Source organism: Dendropsophus ebraccatus, chromosome 9, assembly GCF_027789765.1.
Source record: "Dendropsophus ebraccatus isolate aDenEbr1 chromosome 9, aDenEbr1.pat, whole genome shotgun sequence".
Taxonomy (NCBI): domain Eukaryota; kingdom Metazoa; phylum Chordata; class Amphibia; order Anura; family Hylidae; genus Dendropsophus; species Dendropsophus ebraccatus.
Genome location: NC_091462.1, coordinates 63,860,889 through 63,886,296, shown reverse-complemented (window position 1 = coordinate 63,886,296; position 25,408 = coordinate 63,860,889). Strand labels below are relative to the sequence as shown.

General features: G+C 45.1%; 1 protein-coding gene across 2 annotated transcripts in view; it reads left to right on the top strand.

Moving 5' to 3' along the window:
- The first annotated feature begins 3,087 nt into the window (after positions 1–3,087).
- Positions 3,088–25,408, top strand: part of ANKAR (ankyrin and armadillo repeat containing) — a 112,741-nt gene continuing 90,420 nt past the window's right edge. Inside the window, exons 1-4 of one of the 2 annotated variants that reach the window (XM_069983529.1) lie at positions 3,088–3,223; positions 10,638–10,769; positions 14,569–15,239; positions 16,329–16,766. In XM_069983529.1, the coding sequence (XP_069839630.1) occupies positions 14,651–15,239; positions 16,329–16,766 (1,027 nt within the window). In that variant the 5' untranslated portion in view covers positions 3,088–3,223; positions 10,638–10,769; positions 14,569–14,650. The remainder of the gene's footprint in view (positions 3,224–10,637; positions 10,770–14,568; positions 15,240–16,328; positions 16,767–25,408) is intronic. The other variant, XM_069983530.1, reaches the window with a different exon arrangement.

Genomic DNA, 25,408 nt, shown 5'->3' with positions numbered 1-25,408 from the left:
TATCTTTTAGGGTTCACAGATATCCAAATTCCTAAATATTTCAAGGCACCCCATCCTCCACCACTGGTACCCTTTGTATCTTCTCTTCCTGTTTAGTCAATGCTAGACAATTCGACTTGTTCCTGCTCCCAGGACGGCTGCACACACCTGGCAGCTTGCTCTCTAGTGGTGTTGACCGCTAATTGACCTCCTTGCCTTTCAATCAGCCCACAGAGCACACTGGAGAGGACAGAGAGACATGACTAGTCACAGCCCAGATGACTAGTTCATGGCTCTCCCCCTGCCTCCCATGTGGTATCAAAATGCATTTTACCGCACATAAAGCCCGTGGAGCCCAGTTACCCCGACGCCACCGGGATGCCAGGTGCCTGCAGCATTTCTGGGATGGGAGCCCAATCGGAACAAATGTGTTATATTCCACCTCCTATGCTTTGCTTGCTCCACGGAATAGCTGCAGACAAAGGCTGGCTTTACACTGTGTTTTTGCAGTCCATTTAATGTGTAAGTTTTATAAAAAAAAATTTCATTAAAGGATCCGTTTTTTCATTGACTTCTATTAATAAAAGAAAAGCAGATGAAAACAGATGCATTTTATTTTCTTTTTTTAGTGTGCAGAAAAATGTGGTTGAATATTTTTTTGTTAAAAGTAAGACTGGGTTCACACTACGTTTTTGCAATGCGTTTTTTATCCTTTTTTTTTTCAAAAAAGGGATGAAAAACGGATGAAAAAAATGGATGCATTTGTGTGCATCCATTTTGATAAATTTTTCCATTGACTTCCATTACTAAAAAAGGATCCATTTTGAACCGTTTTTTTTAAATAATGGATGTCAATTGAAGAACCGATCAAAACAGATACACACAAATGTATCAATTTTTTTCCAATCATTTGTTGAAAAAAAAAACCAGATGAAAAAAATAGATTGCAAAAACGTAGTGTGAACCCAGCCTATTTATTTAAAAACGGATATGTTAAACTGACTGCAAAAAACAGTGTGAACCCAGCCTTACCGTAATGGCCAATAATCAGCTTGTCTACTCTCGCCTAACCCGCTATCTCTCTGATAACTCTCTTCTTGACCCACTACAGTCTGGTTTCCGACCCCTTCACTCCACTGAAACTGCTCTCACCAAAGTGTCAAACGACCTCCTGAAGGCCAAGTCACAAGGAAACTATTCCTTGCTGATTCTCCTGGATCTCTCAGCAGCGTTTGACACTGTGGACCACCAGCTTCTCCTCTCCATGCTCAGCTCTCTTGGCCTCAAGGACTCTGCTCTCTCTTGGTTCTCTTCCTACCTCTCTGACCGCTCCTTCAGTGTATCCTTCTCTGGCTCTACTTCCAGTCCCCTACCTCTTACTGTTGGGGTTCCCCAGGGATCAGTCCTGGGTCCCCTCCTCTTCTCCCTCTATACAGCCCCCATCGGACAGACCATCAGCAGGTTTGGTTTCCAATACCATCTTTATGCTGATGACACCCAGTTATACACTTCTTCCCGTGACGTCTCCCCTGCCTTCCTGCAAAATACTAGTGACTGTCTATCTGCTCTCTCTAACACTATGACCTCTCTGTTTCTCAAACTTAATCTCTCTAAAACTGAACTTCTTGTATTTCCTCCCTCTAACAAACCTAAACCCGACATCTCCCTCTCAGTCTGTGGTACTAGCATCACTCCTGTGCATCAGGCTCGATTTCTGGGGGTTTTGTTGGACTCCAATCTATCCTTTACTCCCTATATCCAAGCTCTTACACGCTCCTGTCATCTCCATCTCAAAAACATCTCCAGAATCCGCCCATTCCTCACCACTGACACCGCTCAGACTCTGACTGTCGCCCTGATCCACTCCCGTCTTGACTACTGTAACTCCCTACTAATCGATCTTCCTCTGTCTAAGCTCTCCCCTCTCCAGTCTATCCTGAACGCAGCAGCCAGACTCATCTTCCTCTCCAGCCGCTATACCGATGTCTCTCCTCTGTACCAGTCACTGCACTGGTTACCCATCAAATCCAGAATCCACTTCAAGCTCCTCACCCTCACCCATAAAGCTCTCCACAACTCTGCCCCTCCATACATCTCCTCCCTCATCTCCACCTACCATCCTTCCCGTGCTCTGCGCTCTGCAAATGATCTAACCTTAACATCCTCCATAATCAGAACCTCTCATTCCCGCCTCCAAGACTTCTCTCGTGCTGCACCAATTTTCTGAAATGCCCTACCCAAACACATCAGACTAATACCCAATACCCACAGTTTCAAGCGTGCCCTGAAGACTCATCTCTTCAGGCTTGCTTATAACGTTCCCTAAACTGTTTCCCCCTTCTGTTTCCCTTGCTCTATTTCTCTGACTGTTCCTGCACTTTATATGTTTACCTGCATCAGACATTGGCGTTGTTACTGGCTCATCCTGTAATTCTAATTATGTACAATGGCTGGACCATGGACAAATAAAGCACTTATGCCTGGTGTCTATGAAAATTAGTCTGTAAGCTCCAACGAGCAGGTCTCGTCTATACTCTGTATTTTGTATTTTTTGTTATTTTTATTAACTATGTACTTATTTATTCCAATTTAACTGCGTATTATGTACCTCTGTACTGTATGGATAGAAAAAAAAACGCTGCGGAATCTGTTGGCGCTATACAAATAAATTTATTATTATTATTATTATTATTATTAATTATGACCAATAATCGCTTGGTGTAATAGGAGTTTACTCTGTGTGCTGTTCTCTGCACCATCCAAGCTTAGATACCTGTATGAAACTTGCCTGTGTCTTCTTTCTGCTCTAAGGGTGCCTTCATACACAACGTAACTGAAGCCTGGAGCAGATGATGTATGCTCCGAGGCCACAGGGGTTAATGACGCTGAGTTTAACATACTTGCAGCGGGATGACAATCCCGCTGCGAGTATGTCAGACCATTGAAATGCAAGGGCAAGTATCCGCAGTGGATTTCGCTGCAAATTTGCAGCAAGTAATCTGCTGCGGATACACTGTGTGTGAAGGCAGCCTATAATTGCTTCATTCTATTTATGGACAGTGGCACCCAGGTGGGCTTCATGACAGTTGGTCCATCTCTCCTATAAAGACAGTGGCAGTTGGGCACCATCTCCCGGGTGGGAAGAGGAAGCCTAACTGCTGTGAAGACCACCTAGGGGCCACTGTCCACTGATAAAATGAAGGGATTTTAGTGCAGAAAAAAGGCACAGACAAGTAATATACAGGTAGGGTGTTTGTCTCATCCACGGAGACAATTCTAGATGCGCCACAACGCGATTATTGGTGCTGCGCTGGGATTTTAATGGACCTGTCATCCATATATAAAAAATATATAAAACAAGCAAGCTAGTAGATCCTTCCCAAGTGATCCACTTGCGTCCACCGACGCTACTCACTACATGTGAAATAGAATAATAAACTGTCCAAAAGACAACAAATGTCACAGCTCAGTTCCACCCCTGGGGAAAAAACCCCCCACAACACTGGCGTATTCAGAATTCTCGCCAATCCGTCTCAATGTGGCACTGCAGAACTCAGCTAGCCCTCTCCAGCATAAGATTGGATTGGAGCGGGGGCGTGGCTTGAGCGCCGGAGCGGAAGGTCGCATGTAGCGGTAGCTCCGTGCAGAGTCTCGTGTCTCCTGCTATCCTGACCTCATCCTGGCTTCTCCCGACTTGCCGCAGCGCCTCAGATCCCGCTCCGCCACCCGGACAGCCGACATGTGCCCTAATAAGACACCCGCTGGGCCGGAACGGCTGCAAACTTATGCCCGCGCGCTTGGCCAAGATGGCGCCGGCTCCTCTGTACAGCAAGGCTCCCGCCAGCTACAGGTCCCTGTCCAGCAGCAGCGCTCCTCTGGACACCAGCACACTGCAGGAGATGAGCAGGAAGAACCTGCAGAGCCCACGCTGAGGGAACTGCTGACTGCTATAACTGGGTGCAAAGCCTCCTTAACAGGTATGTTAGAGGAGGTGAAGATTGATAGAAGTCTATTGAGACAGGACTTCCAGAACTTGAGAGAGCGGGTCCGTCATGCTGAGGACCGTATCTCTGATATAGAGGACAGAACAGCTCCTATGCCTGCTGCTATAACAGCTCTTGAGAAATCTTCTGAGGCGTGGAAGGAGAAGGCTGATGATCTAGAAAACCGCCTTAGGCGAAATAATCTGAGATTTATTGGTCTGCCAGAACGTTCTGAGGGAGCAGATCGGGGTAAATTTGTGGAAAACTGGCTCAAAGACTTGTTCCCTAATGCTCCGTTTTCAGCTGCTTTTGCTATTGAGCGGGCTCATAGGGTCCCAACTAGACCGCTGCCACCGGGATCTCCGCCGCGACCTGTACTTGCTAGAGTGCTTAATTGTAATGATCGGGATCTGGTTCTGCGATTGGCGAGAAAGCTGCAAGACATCACTTATAATGGAGCCCGTGTATCAATATTTCCGGATTTTTCTGCCGATCTTCAGAAGAAACGCGCCTCCTTTACGGCTGTAAAGCGACGTCTCCGTGAGCTGGAAATCCCATATTCCATGACGTACCCGGCGCGCCTGAGAGCTGTGGATGGTGACAGAACCGTCTTTTTCTCGTCTCCTCGCGAGGCAGATGACTGGGTGCGCTGTAAAAGACCGATGCCGCAGGACTGAGGACTCAGGACGTTTCTTGTCTCCATTGATCATTGCGGGTGAGATGGTTCTACCCGGTACATTGTGCCTTCTACACTCACCCCTACACTCTTGATCTTCCTCTGCATACATGCTTTTTGGATTATCTCACATTCTTTTTGTTCCTGAATGTACTATATATGATGTTCCATATTGCAGTTCAAATGTTTTCCACTAGATGGTGCTATGGTAACATGCATCTTAGGTTTGGAACAGCCTGATCTCTTCTTATGCTGATGCTCTTACATGTTATGTTTTACTTTAATTTTACATGCCTTGCTTATTATACTGTGGCCACCGGTGGTGTTGGCGGGGCGGGGGGCTGTGGTTTTTCGCTGGGGTGGCGGTCCTCCTTTGTTCTTTCTGACACGCGGGACCTCCCCCGTAACGAATGCCACAATACTACATATCTTTCACTTGTTCTGTTGACTACGGTCATCCGACCCTTCGGGGCTGTTGTTTGTTGCTTTTTGTTCATTGTTTTAGTTGGCAAGGCAGATTACAGTCTTTCTATTTTCCGCATTCACTCTCTATGACCTTACACTTAATACTTATCGGTACCTTTCATGTTTTAATCTGGTATGATGTCCATTAGAGTCTTTTCTTGGAATGTCAGAGGGATGGGACATCCTCGGAAAAGGGCTATGATACACGCTCTTATTCGTAAGCACAACCCTCATATAGTATGTCTGCAGGAAACGCACCTCACTCCTGAGCACCATGGGTGGTTACGCAAACCTTGGGTACAGTGGGCTGCGCATTCCTGTCATACTTCCTATTCTAGAGGTGTCTCTCTGATGGTACATAAGTCCCTGAAATGGGAAGTGCAAGCCTGTAAATCTGACTCTGAAGGACGTTTTTTGTTTATTCATGCCCTTATTGATAACAGCCCTTATGTTATATTGGGAATATACAACCCTCCTCCTGGGATCCTGGATGTGCTGCATCGAGCTGCGGCTTTTGCTGCGGCATATCCCGGTGCCCAAATCATGTATATGGGGGACCTTAATATGCTCCTGCACCCTTACTATGATAAACAGGGAGCTGACCCTTCTTTACTTACCTCCTCATCTCCTCTGGCACAATTGCTATCTGAGTTAGGATGGCTGGATGCGTACCGCCATTTTTATCCGACCTCCTCTGTGTTCTCCTGCTTTACTGTAGGGAGGATGACTTTATCTCGCATTGACTATGTTTTGGGTAACCCATCTCTCATTTCTAACATAACTGACATTGCCTGACATCACCCGTTGTCTCGGATCACTCTCCTCTGGCTTTCACCTTAGGTCCTCCTGCTCGTAGTCTGGGGACCTGGTAACTAAATCCTTTCTGGCTGACTTTATTTACAGATAATGATCGCATACCTGATCAGCTACAAATGTTTCTCCAATTAAATGGGGAACATGAGGATAAGCTGATCCTATGGGAAACCCTTAAGGCCTACCTTAGAGGTTGCTTACAGTCCTCGATCTCCTATGTGAAAGGGGTAGGGGACGCAGAGGAGCGGGCTCTTGAGATGAAATGTGCGGTGCTTGAGAGGTCATATATAGCGAATCCCTCTGATGCTGCGAGGGAGGCATGGCTAGCGGCTGGTAGACAATATTTACACGTATTACAGGAGAAGGCTAATAGAAGACTATTCTTTAACAAACAGTCTGCGTTCGAATTGGGCAACCAGTCCAGTAAATTGCTAGCATATCTGATTCACCAGAATAATCGGTCCCCTGCTATACTTAAAATACACAGTGAACATGGGACTACCCTTCATACGAATCAGGACATTGCGAATCGTTTTGTGCAATTTTATACGTCCTTGTATGCTGCCCAAGATGATTCCTTGCTTTCTGATCTTGAGGTTTACCTTGACGGGATAGACTTCCCCAAGTTATCAGTGGATAGTACAGATTCTTTAGAGAGCCCAATTACTTTGGAGGAGGTAACTGATGCTATTGGGGACTTGGCAAAGGGCAAGGTGCCTGGCCCTGACGGCTTTCCGTTAGAAGTCTACGCGAAATACATTGATGTTCTGGCGCCTTGCCTTCTGGCAACTCTACATGAAGCTTTGGAGAAAGGTAAACTTCCGAATACATTTTATGATGCCACTATAGTTGTTATCCTTAAACCCGATAAAGACCCCTTGGAGTGCGGTTCTTACAGACCGATATCTCTGTTAAATATAGATTATAAAATACTCACTAAAATCCTGGCCAATCGTCTAAATAAAGTTATCCTTGAAATTATCCACTCCGACCAAGCTGGCTTTATGCCTGGGAGGTCGACCTCTGATAATATACGTAGAGTTCAGGTGATCACTCAGGTGGGGGTAACAGCGGAGAAGGACTGGGCATTAGCCTCCTTAGATACGGCTAAAGCTTTCGATTCTATCGAATGGCCTTTCTTGTTTGCTGTCCTCCTACGATTTGGGTTTGGCCCTGTCTTTAGAAAGTGGATCTCCCTGCTCTACTGTAGCCCCAGGGCTTGTATACTGATTAACGGTATTTTGTCCCCCTATTTTCATTTAGCACGGGGAACGCGACAGGGCTGCCCTATCTCTCCCTTATTATTCGCCGTGGCAATTGAACCCTTGGCTCTATGCATTCGTCAGCATCGGAGCTTCAGGGGAATTGTCAATGGTATTCGGGAGGATAGGGTAGGCCTATATGCTGATGACCTGATCTTATTTATGTCCCAACCTACAGTCACACTCCCTTTAGCGATTAGGATTATAGAATCCTTTGGTAATTATTCGGGCCTACGGATTAATTGGGGAAAGTCGGCGTTTATGCCCCTTAACCCGGTGGGATGGGGAGAGGAGGCCTCTGGATTGAAAGTAGTGTCCCAATTCAAATATCTAGGGATAATCATCAGCCGTGATTATTTAGAGGATCTGGCCCGCAATGTTTATCCGCTGTTGTCCTATGTCAGAGATAAATTTAGAGTTTGGGCCCCCCTCCCACTAGCAGTACCAGGACGTATAAACTTAATCAAGATGGTGATATTGCCCAAATGCCTATATGTTCTTGAACATGCCTCTTCTCCAGTTCCTAAATCCTTCTTTAAGCAGCTGAATGCCATGCTTCCCTCGTTCGTGTGGGGAAATAACAGATCAAAAGTAAGACTGTCCGTACTGCAGAGGCCCAAAGCATCTGGTGGAATGTCTCTCCCTGATTTTTATGTGTATTATCTAGCCGCCCACCTTACCTACATAAGAATTTGGGTTCAAGCTGGGATTCTACCTAACAGAGAGCATCATCTGGCTTATCACTTAGGCCTTAGGCACCTGTGGCCGATACTAGAAGGTAAATCTGCTCGCAACTGGCTCCCCCTCCACCGCCTGGCCTCGCAAGTTTGGTCCTCGGTAAAGCGGATATACCAATACACAGATGTAATGTTGGATATGCCAATTTGGTATGACCCCTCTCTGACCCATTTGGGCCCTAATCTTGACCCGACATTCTGGATAGAGCATGGGGTTAGTTTTCTGGCCGATGTCTATGCAGATGGCGGGTTTCGCACTTTCCAACAGCTGCAGGAAAAATATGACCTTCCCAGGCAATGTTTTTATAAGTACCTACAGCTTCGCCACGCTGTTACTGCACAGTTTGATATCCCTAAACGCCCCATGTCTAAGTACCCTTTAATAGGTATCTTTAGGTCTCAAGGCCCTCGTGGAATAATTTCTACTCTTTATACGTATTTATTGGATGCGGTAATAAAAGCTGCCCCACTCCCCGTGCTGGATAAGTGGAAAGCATGGATCCCATCCTTGTCGGATGATGACTGTAAGGAGGCGTTGTCCTCCCATCTGTATGTGTCGCCTGCGATCAATAACAAACTGACGCAACTTTTTATTTTTCATCAGTGTTATTTGACGCCGGTTCGGCTACATAAGATGGGAAGACATCCTTCACCAGAGTGCCATAGATGCCACCACCCCCACTCTGACTTCAGACACATGGTTTGGGACTGCCCATTCATACGGTCTTTCTGGGAGGATGTGATTAAGCTGCTTAGTAGTGTTATGCAGCGCCCAATTACGCTAGAGCCCAAGGGATGCTTGCTCGGTATCCTGGATGATGAAACATGGACTCATCACCAGCTGATCTGTCTAAAAGAAGCACTGTTCATGGCTAGGAAGGCTATTGCACTCAAGTGGATGGATCCTAAACCTCCCACGTTATCCGAATGGGTAACTTTAGTAAATACTGTAGTGTCCTATGAGAATTTAGTATTTAAACACAGAGGATGCCCTGCCAAGCTCCATAAGGTATGGGGAATGTGGTGTTAACACTCGGCTACTAATTATTCCATGAACGGATTTACACGTCTTAGGGATACCTTGTCTGCCTCTACTCCTTAGCCTTATGTATATCTAGGATATTTACTTTAACTTTTTTCTTTTCTTTGTACTGATGAGATTTTCTTATTTCAACAGTGAGTTGCGGTGCTCTTTAGCTCATCCTTTAAGGGTTTTGGGAATGTACTGACCTTGCCTTATGTTGATGTTTCTGTAGTATGCTTTTTGCCTCGTAACTAGAATATGACGCATAACAAGGACTATACTTTTGTGGAACCTTCTTGTATGTATGCTTTCCTGTATGCGAACACATGTCCTGTATGTATTTACGATGCCTGACACTTTTAGTACACGAGTTTAAAAAAAAAGATTGGATTGGAGCAAACACTAAGAGAGCAGGTCCAGCACAGACAGTCCGCAGCAAGAGGAAACAGGATACAGTTCCAATGCAGGTATTGTAGATGTGCAGTCCGGGATGTTAAATGTAGTGGCACAGGTGATAATCCTTCGGACCTAAAGCTCCCTGACGAAGGAAAACGAACCATTTTCTGAAACGTGTTTTTTGGTCTACTACGGCCTCCTTACTTTGTCTTTGTGACGTCACTGAGACCTACGGGCGGAAGTCTTTTGTGGTGCACGCTGCCGGCCGGAGCATGCCCACACTCCATCCACTATACTGCCTGTTCCTGGACTTTAGGTCTGAAGGATTATCACCTGTGCCACTACATTTAACATCCCGGACTGCACATCTACAATACCTGCATTGGAACTGTATCCTGTTTCCTCTTTCTGCGGACCGTCTGTGCTGAACCTGCTCTCTTAGTGTTTGCTCCAATCACCCAGGTAGGAACAGTCACTTGTTATCTTATGCTGGAGAGGGCTAGCTGAGTTCCACATTGAGACGGATTGGCGAGAATTCTGAATACGCCAGTGTTGTGTTTTTTTTTTCCAAGGGTGGAACTGAGCTGTGACATTTGTTGTCCTTTGGACAGTTTATTTCACATGTGAGTAGCGTCGGTAGACTCAAGTGGATAACTTGGGAAGGATCTACTAGCTTGCTTGTTTTATAAGTATTATACAGGTATATACTGATTGTGCAGCATCTAAGCTTGTGGAGAACAACACTATGGGGGACATTTATGAAAGGGTGTAAATATACACCTGGGGGGAGATTTATCAAAGGGTGTAAAATTTAGACTGGTGCAAACTACCCACAGCAACCAATCACAGCTCAGCTTTAGGCAGTGCTGAAAGGAAAGCTGAGCTGTGATTGGTTGCTGTGGGCAGTTTGCTCCAGTCTAAATTTTAAACCCTTTGACAAATCTCCCCCCTGGTGTACACTGTCCACAGCAACCAATCACAGCTCCTATTTTATTCTACCAGAGCTGAAAGCTGAGCTGTGATTGGTTGCTGTGGGCAGTTTACACAGGTGTATATTTACACCCTTTCATAAATCTACCCCATAGAGTAAGGGGGGGGGGAGGGATGACAATATCGCTTTAAGATGTTTCTTTATTGCAATACTACCTTTGCTGTTCACTTCATCTGTTGTACAGCATGCAATCTTTTATATGTAGGCTTCACCACTCGGAAAGCGAGGACTAGGATTATTGGGCACATGTATGATGTTAGACAGATTAGTGCTAGATCTGTTGAGTACTTATGTGCATATGTTATAAATAGGGTGTCAGCGCCACCTAGGGGTGGAGATAGGCGGTGAAGACAGAAGTGTGAAGCTCTGTGGATCTTTCAGCTGCCGACCAGCAACGCTAATGGACTCTACTTAAGATGTGAACTCCCCCTGTAGTATTGATTGTAAGTACATCACGGTTGTTTGCTCATATGTTTATCCCTACTTTGTATAATGGGCTCCTGGACAGAGGTGTGAACTTGACCCCCCCCCCCAACCTAGCGATCCCTCTTGCCTTCCCAGGTATCAGTAGTTTGGGAATGTGAAGCGGGAAGCCTGTCTGACACTGAGGGGCCACAAATCAGACAGCTTTACAGTGTTGAGTACATTTCTGTCTGTTCACTGCAAATAAAACACATTGGATGTTACATCTGCCTCCTCCCAAGACTGCCGGAGCTGTACTCGGCTTCACCGCTTGCCGTTTGCAGTAGCCTGCATCCATAGGTCTGTGTGACCCATGAAGGGAAGCAGTTGTGCATACCAGGTGGGGCAGGGGCAGATAGAGAGGGTATTTAGCGCTACTGGGGTATCATCACCGATAAGCATCCCCGCCTGTCATCGGAGAATGCTGACACTTTCAAGATAAATAAGGCGTTCATTTCACCTGACTTCTCATCTCCACAAGCTGGGTCTACATATTATATTGTGTATTGGTCCATATTTAGCCAAAAGCAGGAACAAGTCTACAGAAAAAAGTAACAAAAATGCAAATCTTTTAACTATAATTGTTCTCTGTGTCAGATCCACTTCTGTTTTTGGCTACATGTAAACTCAGTAGTAGGGTAAAATTATATAAAATGCTGCAGATTTTATCATTCACTTACTAGAAGAATCTGCAGCAGGAAATCCACAACATTTATAGCATTTGTGGCCATACCCCCATTGCATATCCTATTATTACCCATGAGATAACAATTCTAGAACATCTTTAGAACTCTGCATTGTGAGGTTTCTCTGGTCGCCGTACTTGGCTATTGTCTCCCTGAGAGATATATAAGGTCAGGTGGAGCTAGTATGGGGCGGTCTAGTCAGTGTGTTTTAGAGAGAGAGCCAACATAGACATACTGCTGTTTATTCTAGGGCCTGGCCTGGAAGCCAGGACCCATTGTGGGGACTATTTTAGAAACTTTTTTATTCTTTTTCAAGCATCTTCACCTCAGCCATGTTCGGCTTGAGTCCTAAAGTGGTGAAGCTGCAGTAACAAGGGACAACAGGAATCCCTATCTATGCTGGGCAGCTATTGTTTTCTCTTCCTCAAACACTGCAAGAGTCAGCAGGAGGTATTTTAAACATCAGTAGCTAGGTAAACACAACTAAAGCCTAAAACTCTATTGAAAATTGCTAGGTTTCCTTAGGGGTCTATGCTAGCTCTACCTATATATCACCCTGTGCCCACAGAGAGCAATAGGCAGATGTTCATACCCATGGGCGTCAGTAATGTTCACAAAGCCCCCACTGCTGAGTACCTAAGGGTCTGTATAGGGCCCCACACAACCGTAACACTGCAGGTAGTCCACTTTCACCACTGCTAGTCAAGAATGTCTATTCAAGTTGTCTAAACTATCCTAAGTAACCTGAGATTATTTTTTATAACGCCACGAGAAGCTGTGATCTGTAAAGTATTCCAAGTCTAAAAGTGTTATTTTGAAGTACCCAGCTCATCAAGGGATCTCAGCCAGAAAACATTTCTTGTGTTATCTTCACTAGAGATGAGCGAGTACTACTCGATCGAGTAGGTATTTGATCGAATAGTACACTATTCTAAATACTTATTTTCGAATGAGTATTTGATCAAAAGTCTAACAAAGTCTAAAGCCTGTTGCATGCTGTAGAGCATTCTAATATGTCGTAGAGAGGGTATACGGCTGTATACTTCTTGTGTGCCAAGACCAAATATATAAGTGTGATACAAATTGTCTGCATTCTGTGCGCAACATAACAAAGTCTAACGCCTGTTTCCTGCTGTAGGGCATTCTAATATGTCATAGAGAGGGTTTACGGCTGTATACTTCTTGTGTGCCAAGGCCAAAAATATAAGTGTGGTACTACTTTTCTGCATGCTGTGCGCACCATAAAAAAGTCCCAGGACAAACGCATTGTCCGCATAATTGAGAGCAAATGATACTGGATGTTTGCTGTCCTCGACCCCCGATATAAAGATAAGGGGGGAGATTTATCAAAGGGTGTAAAATTTAGACTGGTGCAAACTGGCCACAGCAACCAATCACAGCTCAGCTTCCAGCTCTGGTGAAAGGAAAGAGGAGCTGTGATTGGTTGCTGTGGGCAGTTTGCACCAGTCTAAATTTTACACCCTTTGATAAATCTCACCCAAGGTGTCCTCTTTTATTCCGGTGGAGGAGAGGAGCCATTGATTGCAGAAATACCATAAAGAAATCTTGCAGAACATAATGGAAATATTCCCTCCTACCATTGCTGGTGGCAGAGAAGAGAGTTCCTCCCCTGAGCCTGATAACATCCATCCAAGGTCCACAGCCACCAGGGGAACACTCTCCAAGGTGTGGGACATGTTCATGGCACCCCCTTGCGAAACTTCCATCACTGCAGGACCTGTAGTGAGCAGGAGGGAGAAGTATCAGCGGATGTTGCAGGAGTACCTGGCCAATCGCAACCCTGTCCTCCCCGATCCCTACACTTACTGGGTCTCTAAGTTGGACACGTGCCTGGAACTGTCCCTGTTTGCCTTGGAGTTGCTAGCCTGCCCTGCCGCCAGCTTTTTGTCAGAAAGGGTATTTAGTGCAGCCGGGGGCATCATCACAGATTACTGCAGCCGCCTGTCAACTGACAGTGCTAACCAGCTGACGCTCATAAAAATGAACAGCCACTGGATTGACCCAGGCTTTGCTTCTCCATCGGTGGAAAGCAGCTAAAAGTGAAGTGTCATGTGTCTGCTCCAGCTCATTTCCTCCTCCTCAACCACCATAGAAATAGGCCATAAAAAAACTAAAAACAGCATTAGGCTCAACTGAAGGGCTATGCTCATATTTTTTTCGGGGGCCCTTTCAATGAAAGTTAGCGATGGGTGCTGTTTGATCTCCCCCTTGCCAAAGACATGATTTAAATGGCTGCATGAAAATGTTTCTTTTGCTTAAAATTTGGCTTTCTGTCCATGCTAATGTAGGGAAAAGAAGGTTTCCTGGTGTATTTTCCACTTTACAGGTTATATTGTGTTTGGAGTTTGGAGTGATAGTAGCATAATGATGCTACTTTGGCGTGTTAGATGCACCCAGACATGCTTCCCCTGCTGTCAGAGTTGCATTTCAGAGGTGTTGGCATAATTTTGAGAGGTGTCATTGTGGAGTTGGTGACCTCCGAGTGGTCAAATTTTGGTTTCCAATAAACGAGCATTTTTCTCTCATAGACTTTAATAGGATTCGATATTCAATCGAATAGTTGAGTATCACGGTCTAATCAAATTGAATTTAGAATTTTCGAATATTTTACTACTCGTTCATCTCTAATCTTCACCTTTTATTTAAAAGAGACTGTGATTGTATTACTGAGCCTTTAAGTAAATTTTCAGTAAATGCTTTCCTGGGTAATTTAATTGTTGGACTCTGTGGTTCCTCATACTACACCTGCACCTGTTCTACTTAACAGGTGTGTGTTGGTACATCCAGGGGTGGGCACTTACCACTCCTGGCCACCGTGACAAGTGCCTAAGCAGTACACTACCATCTTGCCCACAGCCACAGCTAAACACCACCTGGCTCCCCTGGGTTACCACACTTACATGTCTGGTCGAGCGTGCAATATGGCCTTTATGCTATGCGTACTGCCTTTTTGGGGCATAAAACAAATAACTAGCAACAAGCCATACTTACCATCCTTTTTTTTTGCTATAGGATTTTAATATGAATTACAAAATCCATGCATTTAAAAGTTATTGCATCTGTCTTTTTTCAGCCACATGGAAATATTTGTAAGAATATTTGACTACAACATTCGGCAAATCAGCAAATGTATATAGCAAAACATTCAGTTTGAAATGTTAAGACCTGTAAAGGATATTAAAACCCCAGTCCATGATGAGACCTATCTGGCTGAAATGTCAGTACAGAGAAATGCTAATGCTTTCTTTGACAAATTTGACAGAAGTGAGCTACAAGAACTTTTGTCTTTCACCACCTCAAGCTGGCTTGCATCAATGGATGATACCAATTTACCACTTCAACTTCCTAGTGGATTAATAACTGAAATGAAAAATGTAACTCATTCAAAGATTCTTCTGTTAGCCCCAGTGGTATCAGATATCAGCCTGGATTATCGTGAAGTTCATCAAATATTGAGAGAACTGGTTGTTGGCATTTATTGTTTTAACCAAGTGCCATCTATCAGCTTGGATGCCAATTTTGACTGCAGCACATCCTGCCAGTTACCTCCTGCCTACTATGATACTAGAGTTGGGCAGATCATGATAAGTGTGGATTATATTATAAAGGCCCTCTGGCACGGTGCATACATGACAGCAGAAAAACGGATAAGGTTCTCCGAATTTTGGAGGTCTGTAATGGATGTTGATCCAAATGGCCATCCTCAGACCAAGAAAAAAATATGTGAAGAGTTCTGCTTAGCAGGTGAGGAACATTTACTCTAATTGTTGCTTCTGCTATTTTACAATTACTGGTGGGACAGACATCAAGCTAAAGCAAAATGTAAAGAAGTGGTTACAATACTGAAATAGGCACTGTTATAGAGATAGATAAAAAGTTATGATTAGTCTGGGCCTGAGCGCTAAACATGTTCTTGCCTAGCTCTGTACCACATGATGTTTTTATAATGCATTATAGACTGTCTCAGTCCCATAGAAAACAGAGGGAGAAAGGGAGAAGCACTGACTCTGAACTCTAAAGAGCACTCAGATCCTGACCTGTCAAAACTTTTGGCCATGGCAAATGTTTATCCAAGTGTGAGGTATACAGTACTTTAAGTGTTACTATACATTTTAAGACAGGACTATCAATATATCTTATCAATGTTATTGGTCAACTTCTTTAGGAAAATTTGTCTTAAAGCAGCACCCCCCCCCCCCCCCGTCATTTATAAAGTTAAGTTGGTAGAGAAAGTGCATAAACAGTAGCTATGCACAATACACTCGCTGTTGCTAATGCACTTTCTCTCTATATAGGTTTATGTAATGCTGTAGAGATATAATGCTGATATTAGAAAGTTTGTAACGGATTTGTAATTTACTTCTATTAAAAAAAATCTCAAGTCTTCCCATACTTATTAGGAACTATATGTCCTGCAGGAAATGTTGTTTAATTTTCAGTTTGATATAGTGCTCCCTGCTGACATCTCTGGTCCGGTATGTAATCATACCGACTCCAGAGTAAAGTTAACATGCCAATTCTGCTCCCTGGGAAATAGGGAAGAAAGTATAAATTTTAACATTTGCCTTTTTTCTTAATATCACGTAATTAATTCTTTTTGTGTTCTCATTACATTTTATAGTAAAATAAAAGAAGTCATTAAAAAGTAGTATTGGGTGGTCCTGTAAAAATACAAAACCCTCAGACAGCTCAGTCAATGAAAAAATAAAAATAAAGTTAGAATGCAAAGGGTGCTAAAAATTAAAATCGTAAAGAAGATAAGCATTATGTGACTTAATATATTTGTAAATAGAATTGCAAAGTCAACTGTTTATTTGATTATTTTTTAATTAGGTGTAGTTGATACAGCAAGTGAACCAGAGTTTGAGGGTATATACTCCAATACAAACAATATGGATCCAACATATGAACCAAATGAAGAAGAAGAAAAAAATCTGTTCATGCGTTATGCAGATAACATGATGATAACAATGACTTGCTTTACCCTTGAAGTGCAGCAGTATGAGAACTTGTTTGTTTATGATGCATCTTATGATCTATCAAATGTAGTAAAACTACCACAAGAGAAGGTGGACCCAATAACATACCAGCATCTTCAGCAGAGGTTAACAATGCATCAGAGGCTTGTAAAAGAAAACATTGAGAAAAAAGCTGACATTCGCAAAAATATAAGCTACCTCAAACTTATCAGTTTTCTTGTACCTTTATTATTGGGGATGAAAAAAAAGTTGAAAGTTCCAGATTTGAATCGCCTTCTGCAACCATTTTCTGGTAAGTGATTGCATAAACCTTATGTTAAAAGGGTTGACCACTTTATAGTAAAATTGTTCAGTGTACAGTATAAGTAAGTTTACTCACAATACTTGCTGACAGCAGCTCCCTGTGTACCTCATAGAGCTAAAATCAGACTCCCCACTTCCAGATTGTGCTGCCCTGCTCTGTGGTGAGTCTTTTCATGAAATGGCTGACATGGAGGAGCATGTGACCATGCCCCCCCACCAGTATCCTCCATAGGCATATACAGGCTTAGTGGTGGACACTGGAGTCTTATGGACAGACTAAACAGAGAGCAGGGCAGCACAGCCTGGTGCGGGGGAATCTGATTTTAGCTTTCTGAAGTACACAGGGAGCTGCTGTGAGTATATACAGTGAGTACACTCACTAATACTGTACACTGAACTATTTTACTATAAAGTAGCCAATCCCTTTAAATATTTAAAAAGCATGCATGTTACAGTGAACACAAGGGGGAGGGGGAATATATCAAGACCGGTGTACTTGTACGCCAGTCTTAAATTAGGCCCAGCCTAATACACTTTGGTATGGGAGATTTAAGAGAGAAAATATTAGATATCTGATGGTAGTACAAAAGTCATGTGCTTGTAGAAAATAAGATTTTTACCTAACGGGTGATAGGAGAACTCAAGTCAAAGACGAGTCATGTGAATTGCCTATTTCAGATAAATTAAATGAAAAAATAATTTTTTAAGAGGACACAGACATCCAAGTGGAGGAGGAGTAGGAGGAGAAGGTGGCGGTGGCAGAGGTAGTAAACACTGTAGATTGGCTCCTTAACCAGGCACCAGGACCAATAAATCATGTAGGATCTATGCATGGTTTATTTTTTTGAACGTCAGCAAGTCCACATTGGATCCACTTGTCGGTGATGACACCTCCTGCAGTACTAAATACTTCAGGGCAGGCCAGCAGCTCCAAGTCATGAAGGGCAAGCTCTGGCCAGATGTCCAATTTTGAAACCCTAAAATTTAATAGGGAGGAGCTATTACTTAGCGGCAGAAGATGTGTTTACACACACTCATCCACCATGTACTAGGTTCATTCGTTGTGAAGTGTTGTTTAGCACTGTGACTCACCCGTGTGTTCTGCAGCTGAGACCTGGCTCTGGCCTGCTGTTCGTAGATTCTTTGCAGCTTATCTAAGGTAAAGTTCCAGCACATGGACATGTCATACATGTAGAAATGGGTGGAAAGGCCAAATTTCTGCTGCCAGACTAACTTAAAAAATTTTGTGCGACTACTCCATAGACGTTAGTGCCACCCAAAAGACTCAAACTGTTAGAATCACATAAAAAGTTAAAATATATTAATTAAAAATACACAATTTACGCATTTCAAGGATGAAGTCCTCTTCATCAGAATAACAGTGCATCTGATGAAGAGGACTTGATCCTTAATATGCGTTATTGTACATTTTTAATAAATATTTTACCTTTTTACCTGCTTGGAGTCTTTTGGGCAGCGTTAACATTTATAGAGTAGTCACACACAATTTTTGAACTTAGTCTGGCTGTATTCCCACGGCCCCTACCTGGGAGCATCCCGTTTGGACCATCCTAGTTGGCTTGCAGCTCTGTACTCTCCACCAAAGCTGTCAGGAATCGAGCCGCGCACTCGGCTCCTGCCTCTGCCGAGGCGCGCCGCTCAGCCTGGAGGGACGCTGATGGTGTCAGTGGTTACGGGCAGGGCCGGTTGCTGAGGGCGCGCCGACGGCGTCCTTAGCAACCGGTCTGCTGTTGGTGCGCTGCGGTGCTTTTTACCTTAGTCTGTTCCTGGTTTTGTTATGTTCTTTGTCTTCTGTGATCCGCTCCATGTTTTTCAGTTCTCCCTGCATTTTCTTACTGTGACTCATTCACTGATTGTTTCTGCTGTGACACCTGACACCTAGCCAGTTAGCTCTCAGCACCTAGCTTCCTGGTCACTATAAATCCCAGCCCCTTCCCTCACTCCAATGCCTGTGATAGCACATTGTGCCTTGATCTCGCTATTCCCTGACCATACTTGTTTAGTGATTCTGACCTTGGATTTGTGACCTCGACTTCGCTTTAGGATTCCGATTTTGTACCTTCTGCTGCCCGTTTGTTGCTGACTCTGACCGTTGACCATTCCATTTTTATGCGAGTCTTGTCTTGTCTTGTTTTGTGGTTTCACTTGTAACAGCATAGGGAATGCCGCCCAGTTGTCCGCAGCTGTTTAGAGCTGTCGCGGCAAGCAGGTAGGGCCAGCTGGGGCGGGTGCCAGTTGCAGGGCTGCACTCGTCTGTGTCCTCCCAAATCCCTACCTGACATTATCACAGGCCCAATACTTTTTTTTTTTTTTTTCCTCAGACAAAGGCATGAGCGCCGATAATTCGGTCGCTGACCGTCTGGAGGTTTTAACCACCCAGCTAGAGGGTGTCGCAGGACAAGTGGCACGACTGGCTAGTCGGGTAGACAGTTTCACTGTCGCCCCTTCCCCAGTCCTCCGCGACTGCTCCAGTACAGGTGGTAAAACACAAAACAAAAATGCTATTACCTGACAGATTTCAGGGTGACACTAGTAAGTTTCAGACTTTCCGGGAATCCTGCTATCTGTATTTCAGACATAATCCATTTGTGTCTAATGGTGAAAGGGTGGCCTTGATTGTTTCCCTCTTGCAAGGTCCTCCTCAGGATTGGGCCCTGTCCTTGCCTGCTGAGGCTCCAGAGTGGAACTCAGTGGAATCGTTTTTTATGTCTCTAGGACAAGTTTATGACGATCCCAATCAGACTGCAGTGGCGGAGTCCCATCTTTTGTCCATCCAGCAGGGTCCTCGTACAGCGGAGGAATACTGTGCGGAGTTCCGCCAATGGTGCACCCTGACTGGATGGCCAGATTCCCCACTAAAGACCCTATTCCGTCAAGGGCTGTCGGACACCATTAAAGATGTTATGGTTAGTCACCCTACTCCCAACTCCTTCAATGACTTTATGACGCTGGCGGTGACTATTGATCGTAGGTTGAGGGAGAGGAAAAGTGAGAGGTCAAGGGTGATCCCAGGTCAGTTCCCTAAACCGTCCTCCAAAGTGCCCGTGCCGTCCTCCTCACCTGAGGCTTTGAAAGAACCCATGGTTTTGGGGAATGCCTTCGCCAGGAGAAAACATCGTATGGAAAATTCCCTGTGCCTATACTGTGGGAAATCAGGCCACTTCCTGAAAACATGTCCGGCAAAACCAGAAGTCGGGAAACTTCAATGCCTGAGTGATTGTCCGGAGGGTCACTCAGGCATCCAGGTACCTCCTAAAAACTTTGAAAAGTTTTTGCTACCAGTTACCTTGTTGTATAATGGCATTTCTCTTCCCTGTACAGCTATGGTGGACTCAGGCGCTGCCCTGAGTTTCGTCCGAGCATCTGTAGCTAGTTCATTGGGATTAGAGTTAGTCTCTTTACGTTATCCGTTTACTGTGGCTGGCGCAGACTCTAACCCCTTAAGGGGCGGAGCAGTGGATTATCACACCTCTGAGGTCACCATGCAGGTTGGGTGTCTTCATCGAGAAGAGATTTCATTTTTTGTTTTGGAGAAACTAGCTGCAGATATTATTCTTGGTTTGCCCTGGTTGCGTCAGCACAATCCTGTGTTCAACTGGAGTGCTGCGGAGCTGGTCAAGTGGGGGAGTTCTTTCAGTTCTCATTTGGCTCCTGTAGTTCCTGTTGCATGTTCTGTCCAAGACATGTCTGATGTTCCCGAATTAATTTCTGAGTATATTGATGTTTTCAATGAGGCCATTGCTGACACTTTGCCTCCTCACCGTCCGTACGACTGCGCCATTGATCTCGTACCTGGGGCCAGGTTTCCTAAGGGTCGTATTTTTAATCTGTCCCCCCCAGAACGAGAGTCGATGCGCACGTACATCCAGGACAGTCTGAGGAAAGGTCACATTAGGCCTTCGGTGTCACCTATGGGTGCAGGGTTTTTCTTTGTGGAGAAAAAAGATGGTGGCTTGCGTCCCTGCATAGATTACTGGGAGCTTAATAAAATTACCATCAAAGACCTGCATCCACTCCCTCTGATCCCAGACCTGCTTAATCAGGTGGTGGGGGCTCGCTGGTTCTCGAAAATTGACCTTCGGGGCGCCTACAACCTGATCCGGATCAGAGAGGGTGACGAGTGGAAGACGGCATTCAATACCCCCGAGGGGCATTTTGAGTACTTAGTTATGCCCTTCGGGTTGAGTAATGCTCCTGCCGTCTTCCAGAGATTTGTCAATGACATTTTTCGTGATCTGTTTGGCCGCTACGTAGTAGTATATCTTGATGACATACTGATATATTCCCCTGATTGGGATTCACATGTGAGTCACGTGCATGAGTGTTTGTTTGGGGTACAAGAGATTGGGTTCTTAGGATATGTCATAACTCCGGAGTCAGTCCAAATGGACCCCAAAAAGGTCTCAGCGGTCTTGGAATGGGTTAGACCCAGCACTTTAAAGGAACTACAAAGGTTCCTTGGATTTTCAAACTTTTATAGAAAGTTTTTTAAGAACTTCTCTCTCATTGCCAAACCGCTGACCGACCTAACGAAAAAAAGCTCCAACCTAATCCCCTGGCCCCTAGAAGCTGAAGTAGCTTTTGAGCAATTAAAACATAGTTTTTCGTCTGCCCCGATACTGGTGCATCCTGACTCAGAAAAGCCATTTGTGGTGGAGGTCGATGCATCTGAGTCTGGTGTGGGGGCGGTATTGTCCCAGGGTAGAGAACCATACACCAATTTGTGGCCAGTGGCCTACTTCTCCAGGAAGTTCTCCAGTTCCGAAAGAAATTATGATGTCGGCAACAGGGAACTGTTAGCCATTAAATGGGCTCTGGAAGAATGGAGACATTTCCTGGAGGGGGCCAGAAACCAAATTACAGTCCTTACAGACCATAAAAATCTATTGTATCTGGATACAGCTAAAAGGCTTAATCCCAGACAAGCACGCTGGGCCTTGTTTTTTACTCGTTTTAACTTTGTCGTTACATATCGGCCAGGTAGTAAACATTTCAAGGCCGACGCTCTTTCCAGGAGTTTTGGGGACTGTAAAGTCGTTGAAGAAAGGACTGAAACTATTCTTACCCCGGGTACTGTTCTTGCCAGCATGTCAGTCGATTTAACAAATTCTATCCTGAATTCTCAGGGGGACGCTCCATGAGGAGTCCCCACCGGCAAGTTGTTTGTACCTTTGAACCTGAGGTTGGCAGTTTTGAAAGAGGTGCATGCATCAAGTTTAGCAGGTCACCCTGGTATTGCGGGTACAGGTTATCTATTGTCCCGTTCTTGCTGGTGGCCTAAATGGCGAGTTGATGTAAAAGAATATGTCAAATCTTGTGAAATCTGTGCCCGGACTAAAACCCCAAGGTCTCTGCCAGAAGGGTTATTGCAACCCATGCCGTTGCCCACTCGCCTGTGGACCCATCTCTCGATGGACTTTGTTACCGATCTTCCTCCCTCTCAGGGGAAGACTGTACTCTGGGTGGTAGTAGACCGTTTCTCTAAAATGTGCCATTTGGTGGCCCTTAAGAAACTGCCTACTGCCAAGACTCTGGCTAAATTGTTCATTCGCCATGTCCTTAGGCTGCATGGAATACCCATGAATATTGTCTCTGATCGTGGGTACAATTTGTATCTACGTTTTGGAAGGCGTTCTGTGATCTACTAGGTATTTCGTTATCATTTTCATCCGCGTTCCATCCAGAGACTAATGGTCAGACAGAACGCGTCAATCAATCTGTAATTCAGTATTTAAGATCTTACGTTTCTGACAACCAGTCCAAGTGGTCTGAGTTCCTGCCCATGGCGGAGTTCGCTCTGAATAATCATGTGAACGCCTCAACTCAACAGTCGCCGTTCTTTTGTAACTATGCATTCCACCCCAGATACTCCGTACTACCTAATCCCGAGACACACTTCAGATCCGTAAAACAATTGACAAAGAAACTGTGCACAGTGTGGGCAGAGAGTTTGGCGACTCTAACTGTCTCACAGGAACAAAATACACGTTTTGCCAACCGTAAGCGTCACCCTGGGCCCGATTATGTTGTGGGGGATAAGGTGTGGCTATCGACTAAAAATCTACATCTTCGTGTACCGTCTGCCAAGCTAGCCCCTAGGTTTATTGGCCCCTTTTCCATAACTGAAATTCATAACCCAGTCTCCTACAAATTACAATTGCCACACTCGCTTAGGATACACCCAGTTTTTCACAAAAGCCTCTTAAAGAAATACATTCCTCCTGTGAGTGCTCGCTCTCCTCCCTCTCCAGTAGTGGTCCAGGGGGAGATTGAGTTCGAAATCGAACGCATTTTAGATTCCAGGAAGGTGCGCAACTCAGTCCAATATCTAGTCCACTGGAAGGGATACGGTCCAGAGGAACGCACTTGGGTGGCAGCACGAGATCTCCATGCCCCTGATCTGCGTAGGGAATTTCATTTAAAATTTCCTACTAAGCCTGAAGGTCCTCGTGAGGGTCCAGAGGCCCCTCCTTAGAGGGGGGGTTCTGTCAGGAATCGAGCCGCGCACTCGGCTCCTGCCTCTGCCGAGGCGCGCCGCTCAGCCTGGAGGGACGCTGATGGCGTCCGTGGTTACGGGCAGGGCCGGTTGCTGAGGGCGCGCCGACGGCGTCCTTAGCAACCGGTCTGCTGTTGGTGCGCTGCGGTGCTTTTTACCTTAGTCCGTTCCTGGTTTTGTTATGTTCTTTGTCTTCTGTCATCCGCTCCATGTTTTTCAGTTCTCCCTGCATTTTCTTACTGTGACTCATTCACTGATTGTTTCTGCTGTGACACCTGACACCTAGCCAGTTACCTCTCAGCACCTAGCTTCCTGGTCACTATAAATCCCAGCCCCTTCCCTCACTCCAATGCCTGTGATAGCACATTGTGCCTTGATCTCGCTATTCCCTGACCATACTTGTTTAGTGATTCTGACCTTGGATTTGTGACCTCGACTTCGCTTTAGGATTCCGATTTTGTACCTTCTGCTGCCCGTTTGTTGCTGACTCTGACCGTTGACCATTCCATTTTTATGTGAGTCTTGTCTTGTCTTGTTTTGTGTTTTCACTTGTAACAGCATAGGGAACGCCGCCCAGTTGTCCGCAGCTGTTTAGAGCTGTCGCGGCAAGCAAGTAGGGCCAGCTGGGGCGGGTGCCAGTTGCAGGGCTGCACTCGTCTGTGTCCTCCCAAATCCCTACCTGACAAAAGCATTGTGTCCTGGTTGTTTCTGAAGACCTGATACCCTTTAGGGTGATATGCACAAAGCCCAAAGAGCTTGAAGGTGAGCACCTCATCAGCACCTTGCGCTATAATCTTACTTGTTTGTATGGTCTCACACAAGGCATTTCTGTCTGGCTTTTTTCTCTCCCTCTCCAAAGTTCTGCTGCATCATGTGGGCGGTTAGGGAGAAGTAACATACTGGTCCATGTATTGGTAATAATGTGACTTTGTGACTTTGTCACTAATGTTGTTGCACACCAACTTATATGATTCTCTTTGATATGCACAATTATAGAAACCATGAGAACTTCTTCTTTAAATCCATTGCCAACGATAAAAGATACAAGGCACTTCACTAGCACAAGCTTCAAGTAAAGGGGCAGATGCTAGATGTAGATTTAAAATTAGGTATTAAGGATGAAAAGGTTTTTTTCCCACAGGTTGTCTTGAGAAACAGATGTTAGTTCAGTAGATAATTTAGTACTGAACTAAGGCCAATTGGGGGGGGGGGAGTTGTTTCCCCTGCATATTTTTGTATGTCTTAACACTTTTAAGTGTACCTTTCGGGAAGGGGTTAGTGATGTCCGCCTTATGGAGCAGCCACAGGGCGTTAATACCTAGCTGGGGTAGCTCCAATTTGGGATCCATCAGAATGCTCTTCCAAGACGTCACCTCCACCCATCTCTGTAGGTGTACTGCTTGATATTGAAGTTCTACATTATGTAGCCCTAGGCCACCATTATGTTTCTTTTCAATCCTAATCTGAAATGGGAGTCTTGGCTTCCTTTGAACCTAAAGAATGTTAAAAAAAAATGTTTGCAGCTCAAGAAATTCTATATGTTTGAAGTAGGTTCTTCCTTCCCATCCAGGACAAGTAAGGGATTTGATAGGATGCCAACAGTTATTCCATTCTATCATAGTGTTTCATAGTTAAGGTGGTGTAGTTAGCTGAGGTCTTTGGGCAGGTGAATCTCAATAGCCAATGAAAAGGGGACTGGGCTTGGTGTGAGATAGCTTGTGTACAGGGGTGATTCTAGCCTCTCTGCTGCCCGAGGCGAACTATAGGATGACGCCCCCCCCCGTCAATCCACCCACATTATAATCCAATACTGCCCCCCCCCCGTCAATCCGCCCACATTATAATCCAATGCTGCCCCCCCCCCCCCCAATGCTGTCCCCAGTAAACCTAACGTTTGGTCCCTTGCTGCACAGAGGATGTCAGGAGAGGAGGGAGCTGATCTTATAGGGGAGGTCACAGCAGCACAGAGGAGGTCAGGAGAGGAGGGTGCTGATCTTATAGGGGAGGTCACAGCAGCAAAGAGGAGGTCAGGAGAGGAGGGTGCTAATCCTATAGGAGAGGTCCCAGCAGCACAGAGGATGTCAGGAGAGGAGGGTGCTAATCCTATAGGAGAA